A 6,507-nucleotide genomic window follows, 5' to 3' on the forward strand; every position below is an offset into this window, starting at 1 on the left:
AAATCTACTTCTTCTGCGAAGTGCGAAGGGATATCGCGAATGTGGAGAGGTGTGAGAAGGTATGCAGGCTGCGGGGCGCAAGGAGTTGACATATAGCAAAAGACTTGAGCGCTTTTCGATGTTTGAGGTGTAGAAGTAATATTTGAAGTTTCTGTAAGTAGATTGCTAGCGAGAAGGGAATCATGCAAGCTCCTAAAGATTGAACTGGTACGTGCCGCCAGTCTTGGCGCTCGCCGAAAGGAAGGATGTAGACACTAGGTCGCAAGACCTTGAAGAGGCGCTATCCGCTGCAGTCAGTCCTTGTAATTCAGTGTTCGGGTGGACGGATAATCTAGAAGTCTACACAATGGGCATCAGAGCCATCGTTCGCCGATTCATGTCCAAGAGAGGTTGTATGCAGGCTAGGGCATCTCTCCCTAGTTCTCCTTATTCTCTGACTTGAACCCACAGATGACGAGACATACTGAGCATCAAAGTTCAAGCACATGGACAGGGCGCTTCGATATCGACCGAATACGATCCACGAGGGCTAGTTTTGCAGATCCCTCTTAAATGGTCCGACCGTCCAGATGGAAGCGAGGTTGAGGACGACATCATGGGCTTATTCGTCGACAAAGGCACTAATTGTGGTTGATCGTCGACTATCGATCTATTGTACCCAGATCGTTCAGAGTCGGCTCCAGTGGAAGGAGAAATCGTCAATAATCTCCTTGAGGGATGGGCGATTGGTCCCTCGAAAGACAGGGCAAAGGCAGGAGCGCACGTGCCACTGGAGCCTCAATACCAAAAACGGTAACGAGCGGTAAGATTTCAGCTGCCTAAGGCTGGTACACGGTAACCTTAGATAATGCGATCCATGGTACACTCACGCGAGGATTGTTTACTATCAAAAACCGAAAGTATCAGGCGATACAATTCAGATCCTCGAGTCAGAACAACAACAATGACGAGATAAAGTTGCAGATGCAGGTTGACTGCGTGGGCTCGGCGCTAAGATTGACCACATGGCCCAATGAGCCTGGAATCAATGGCTGCGACCCCGCACATGCCCACTGGGCGCGTGTTTGAGGCCTGACGCTCTCACCAATGGCAGAGCTTCTGTTTGTTGTGATAGCTGCACGACATGGGATCAGCCACAACAACACGGTGTAAATCATCGTCATTGTTCCCGAGTCTGGACCGAAAACATGTTTTGCGATGGAGGGACGGCTGATCTGACGTCAGATTGTTGTTTATATCCCGCGCGTGGTCTGGGCGTTGGATCTTCCTTAGTGCTCCATCTTGACAACGATAAAGGTCTTTGATGTCGCGATCATTGTAAGCGTGTCCGTGCTTACAAGCTAGCCGGCTGTCTTGCCTTGCTTTGTGAAGACCAACGAAAGAGCGCTTTGAGAGAGGAGTAAAAATAGAAGCTCTGAGCGAAGCTAGAGGGCGATTAAATGCCCCGGGCGCGTAAACAGTCAAGCTAGCGAATCAGCCGTAGGACGCCGCTCAGTTTGGAGGAAAGCGCAGAGCCGTCACCGTGTGGGGGACTCCTTGGCCAAATCGACCGGTGTCTCAAAGATGAGGGGCTCTGACAGCTGCAATGGGATAAGATAGCTATAAGCTTGGAGATGAGGGGCAGTTGATGCAGTCATCGATGTCAGCCAAAGGTGAAGGCACAATTCGTAAATTCGACGAATGGTAGCGGAGCACCGAGGCGGGCTAATAGCACGTTAGCTTGATTGTGAGTTAAACTATTCCCAATGGAGGGCCTCCAAGTTGGGGGACTACGATGATACGATCATAACCTGAGGCGAGCAAGCTTGACAAGATCTGATAGTGGAGTTGGCAGATGGAAATCATAGAGAACTAAGAAACGTAGCGTAGCTGCAATCGAAGTCTATCGGCTTTGAGACCCCATAAAGAGCGCTCCAGACACAAGAGCCCAAGGTCCGTTATTGTGTCAAAGACAGGTTTTGGTGTCTTTAGTGAGGCGGAATTAGATTTTGATGACGCTTGTCAGCTGAGGAGCTACCCCAGGCCCAGTCTCCGTCGGCCAGCCCGAGGCTATCGGTACAGTTGACCCCAAGCTCCCTCAAGCGATGGAAGCGATGGCAAGTCGAAGCGAAAAGCGCAACCTAGGGACGATTGATCGTAGAGATAAGCCGGTCGGAGAATCGAAGGGATGCTATCGGTATCCCTATGCAGGGACTGATAACGGTTTGCGTAAGGGTAGCAAACCGGACTTGGGAGAATGAGCGAGTCGTGCACAGCAATGCAGAATTCCAGGTAGGACGATCATCCAGCGGAGCAGTAGTATCGCCCAATGCTCAATGAAATCATCGTGAAGGGCATTTCTCCGATCGGAGGGCAAAACGGTAATTACTCCTGTAGGAGTTTGGGGAGCGCACCATGCACGGCGATTATTGATACCAACCCATACCTCTATTATTATCGAATAGTTGGAGATAGTAGACGCCAGTGAGCACTAAGCGAACAGTCTGTTGTTCAGGACTTCAGCTTCAGTGCCTCATGCGGGCGGCTGGACGCCGGTTCGGCCGTTCCTGAAAGCTCTTTCTCCGAGCAGGTGGAGCGAGTGGGGAATTTGACGAGATTCGATCTCCAGTCTAGTCTTGGGAATGTTGTATAAAATAGGAAAAATCGAAAAAAAGAAAAAAGAAAAAATCAAAGACACGGCAGGCCCGGGACAGAGGGAGCCCAGCAACGCCCTGGCGATATCGGTGAGCCTTTATTGTAGGAAGGGAGGACAGCGCATATGCCAGGAGCTTAGTGTAGCAGAAACCTTGGAAATCCTGGGGATACGCAATAATGAGGGGAGGTTCGTTTCAACGGCGTGAGGTGATGAGGCGAAGTTTCAAGTCGTCTGAGGTCTTAAGATCTTACAGCAGAGGTGTCAAGGCAGAGTCAGAGTCCGCTTCTTTCGGATAGGTCGCCAGGAACAGTCGCGGGCGAATCCTTCTGGATCGTGCGTTCAGCCAGCCGCGAACGGAGAGTGGTCAGCCTCTCCAGGAGCATCCCTGCGCTGATACGTTGGCTGTTGACTAGCGCAGTGCTGGCGGTAAGGGAGTCCCGGCAACGAGGGTCGTGAAGCAAACTGGCCCAGACACTCTGCCACAATTGGGAGGCCCGGATACCGCTGACGACAGTGTGACACCTCTGCTGTATTGCGTATTGTACCTGCTGTATCTGCTGTACCTGACAGTTGCTACATACAACATTGAATGAACTTGCCACTGTCGGTCGCATTTTCTTAAAGTAGTGATAATAGGGTCAGTTAGTAAAGTCTATAATTAAATATTGGAAGTAATATAGAAACCCTGTAGGGGTGTTCGGTTGGGTTGTCTACGTACGTATCTATAGATACCCGTAACACCGTCGCTTAAGCTCTTCTCAGTATCTGGAGATCCTCCCCACTTTGCGTTGCCATGCAACAAGTCCATCCCTTCAGCTTCACTTTTCCACGCCGTTTTCTTGCTCTCTCTCTCCTCTTCTCTTCTACTCTTGAATCCCCATCTTCCTCCGCCCAACTCCTCTTAAGGCCGCTGTCTCGTCCCGGTTCGTCTCTGGCATTTCGCCGTCGTCGCATGTTCCGTTCCGCTCTTCGGTATCTTGTCCCCATTGCATTAGCGTACCATTGTACCAGACTGATGTGCCCTTCCCCTGCCGGTGCTGCATTTGGACGTTTTACTGATTACTCCGTGCTTCTCACAGCTCCTCCCCCGCCCCCGTACATCTTCTCCCTTCACTTCCACCTTGCTTAAACCTGCCAGTCATGTCGCTCTAAGCCCGGTTCCGTCACCAGGAAGTACTTAGTACATGCTGGGTCCGCTGCGAGTTCGGAGCCGCTTTGAAAGGATTTCTGAGGCCGGAATACGATAACCTGCGATTGGGAGACACAGGGAGTGTAGTACGCCGTGACTACGTCCATTCATACTTGCCGTCGTAGCGTATGCTCTGCTAGATAGCATTCTCCGGACTCAGGATCTCGTGCTTGGCACTTGGATTGGAGGGAGTTTGTCTACACACAGCCATGGAACATTCGTCTCCGCTGGCGGCCATGCAGCCTCCATCTGTAATGCTTGGTCATTGCTTTCGCACGGATGCATCGTCGGCTTACCATGGATTCAGTCCTTTGTCGGGGCTAGGTGCTGGTGGATTCAACTTCAAGGATTTGTCCATGAAGAAATCCCAGGGAGACTATTTTGGTACAAAGTTAGTTCGGGGATCATCGCCCACTGCGAGTCTGGCTGCGGATCTATCACAGAATTTTCACATCGATCAAAGGTTTGTCTTGCCGTCCGCAGCGGAAGTCCTTTGTCGAGAGAGAATAATACTGACATAAAGACTTCAGCCCGCAAGTTGCTACGCCACGACGGTCTTTGTTCTCCGCGTGTTTGTTCGGGAATGGAAATAGACATGGTAAGAGCTCATGCACGCTTTTGGACGAAAACAACAGAGAACAGCTCTAACCTATATATACTTGTGCACAGAAGATGCCATGACGACTCCTCCCCTCCCATCATCCTCACCTGCGCCCGCGATGGATATCATGGACATGTCCCCGCTGCCTCACAAGCCACCATTCACCAAGACTCCGGACATCGAGTTGAACTCGCCCACGCTAGAGAGCTCCCCAATGGACACGAGCATGATGTCGAACGACGGCCTTGTTCCGGAGTCACCTACAGTACAACAGAAGGACAGTCACCAAGAGTAAGGAAGATGCCTATCCCGGGGTTGACGATGCTGTGAGGGTCTAACGGTTATGTCCTTTAGGAGAAGACGTCCAACATTTTTACGGCCCACCCTGGCAAGGAGCAAAGCTCAGTCCTTTCAATTAGGAATGACGAGACCCGCACCGGAGAGTCAGCCTCCTCCCTTCAAGTTCCAGACCAGCGGATTGGGCGTAGCAGCGAACCTGGAGGACATGTTTGGCGATTCTCCCCAGCGCGAACGTCCCTTGACACGGAACAACTCGTCCGGCGGTCTGTCGAACCCACGATTGAGACCATCCCTAGGAAGTGGAAGCCACGTCCGCAACAATGGATCACCGTCCGCGGCCTCAATTCGGAAGAACTCTCACCCCCACATGCGCCCCCGAAAGCAGTGCAGACGGTCACTGAGCATGTTTGAACATCCCGAGGATGTAATTGCCGACAGCGAAACATCATATACATCAAATGCACCATTACAGTCCATCAGCGACTTTGAAGAAACACAGGCTCTGCAGATTCCTCATTTTATGGCGGAGGAACACGCGGACAACCTACCTCGCATCGACAAGGCCACCCTCGTGGATATCAAGGACGGGAAGTTCAATGACAAGTTCGACCACATCATGATTATTGATTGCCGGTTTGAGTATGAGTACGATGGCGGGCACATCGTTGGAGCTCTTAATTTCAATGACAAGGAGAACCTAGCCGCGCAACTGTTTGCTAGCCCTCAACCCAGGACTGCGATTGTCTTTCACTGCGAGTATTCCGTACACAGGGCACCTTTGATGGCCAAGTTCATCCGCCACCGGGATCGTGCGTACAATGTGGACTCATACCCGCAACTTTCCTACCCGGACATGTACATTCTAGAAGGGGGCTACAGTGGCTTCTTTGCCGACCATCGATCGCTTTGCTTCCCTCAAAACTACGTCGAGATGTCCGCCAAAGAGCACGAATTTGCCTGCGAGCGCGGCCTCGGCAAGGTCAAACAGCGGTCCAAGTTGAGCCGTGCTCAGACTTTTGCTTTTGGCCAACAATCTCCTGAGATGGAGGACAGCCCAACAGGACGGTGCCGAAACAACCCTAATGATCGCAAACTCCTGGACTCTCCATTCGATAACAGTCCTAATTCTCGCTTCCCCGGCCGCCGTATGCTTTCCTACTAATGCCGGAGCGGAGGCTCCCTTATTCTTCACTTCTGCGGGATTCTCCGCCTAGGCCCTCCATTGGGTTTTGTCGACCTAAGATTCTTGGATAATCCTTTGGTCGAACGACTTTTATGACGATATTGGTGTTTGGGGTTACTTTTGCATTCGAGAACATTCAAAGACCCATTTTGCGGACACTCTCGACTGAGGAACCTTGCGCATTTACGATCCAAGTTCACCTACACTCTCTTCAGATTTCTTTACCTCTACCTTTACCGACGATCCACCACTCCATACCTCATCGGATCTTCAATATTTACGATACGACAGACACTACCACAAAGCTCTTCAGCACGCCCCCTTTCCCACTTTCCTTCGACCACTACTTCATCACTTTCCTATGTCTCCACGAATTTCTATGGATCTTACTGCGCTTGGACACCTCATCGAGTTCCTTCTATGATACCTCATCCGCGTGCATTTTCGCTTCTCGAAAATTTTCCATTTGACCCTACCGTCTTTTAATCCGCCGCCCCGTTTTCTGTACAATGCGAGGGAGCCCAAAGCTTCGCCGTGCACGGTACATATTCACGCATGGCTCGTCCATAGACGATAATCACTGCGCGGCTATTCTGGAC

At 51.2% G+C, this 6,507-nt stretch overlaps 2 protein-coding genes across 2 annotated transcripts; both read left to right on the plus strand.

Moving 5' to 3' along the window:
- The first annotated feature begins 3,350 nt into the window (after positions 1–3,350).
- On the plus strand, positions 3,351–3,899 carry BDV14DRAFT_146780 (uncharacterized protein). The gene has a single exon (XM_073766465.1). The coding sequence runs from the start codon at positions 3,429–3,431 to the stop codon at positions 3,762–3,764; it is 336 nt and encodes a 111-aa protein (XP_073623355.1). The 5' UTR covers positions 3,351–3,428; the 3' UTR covers positions 3,765–3,899.
- nimT (putative tyrosine protein phosphatase MIH1) lies at positions 3,886–6,152 on the plus strand. The gene is made up of 4 exons (XM_073766466.1): positions 3,886–4,287; positions 4,355–4,422; positions 4,494–4,716; positions 4,780–6,152. Exons 1-4 carry the CDS (start codon positions 4,034–4,036, stop codon positions 5,885–5,887), a joined length of 1,653 nt encoding a protein of 550 aa, XP_073623356.1. The 5' UTR covers positions 3,886–4,033; the 3' UTR covers positions 5,888–6,152.
- Positions 6,153–6,507: the final 355 nt, after the last annotated feature.

The sequence above is a fragment of the Aspergillus stella-maris genome (assembly GCF_047715825.1).
Source record: "Aspergillus stella-maris strain CBS 113639 unplaced genomic scaffold BDV14scaffold_81, whole genome shotgun sequence".
Classification (NCBI taxonomy): Eukaryota; Fungi; Ascomycota; class Eurotiomycetes; order Eurotiales; family Aspergillaceae; genus Aspergillus; species Aspergillus stella-maris.

Bases quoted from the DNA above. Each gene is read 5' to 3' on its own strand.
- nimT (XM_073766466.1), top strand. From the start codon at position 4,034: ATGGAACATTCGTCTCCGCTGGCGGCCATGCAGCCTCCATCTGTAATG. The intron at 4,423-4,493 runs GTAAGAGCTCAT...ACTTGTGCACAG, and splicing joins CGGGAATGGAAATAGACATG to AAGATGCCATGACGACTCCT. The intron at 4,717-4,779 runs GTAAGGAAGATG...TATGTCCTTTAG, and splicing joins CAGAAGGACAGTCACCAAGA to GAGAAGACGTCCAACATTTT.
- BDV14DRAFT_146780 (XM_073766465.1), top strand. From the start codon at position 3,429: ATGCAACAAGTCCATCCCTTCAGCTTCACTTTTCCACGCCGTTTTCTT.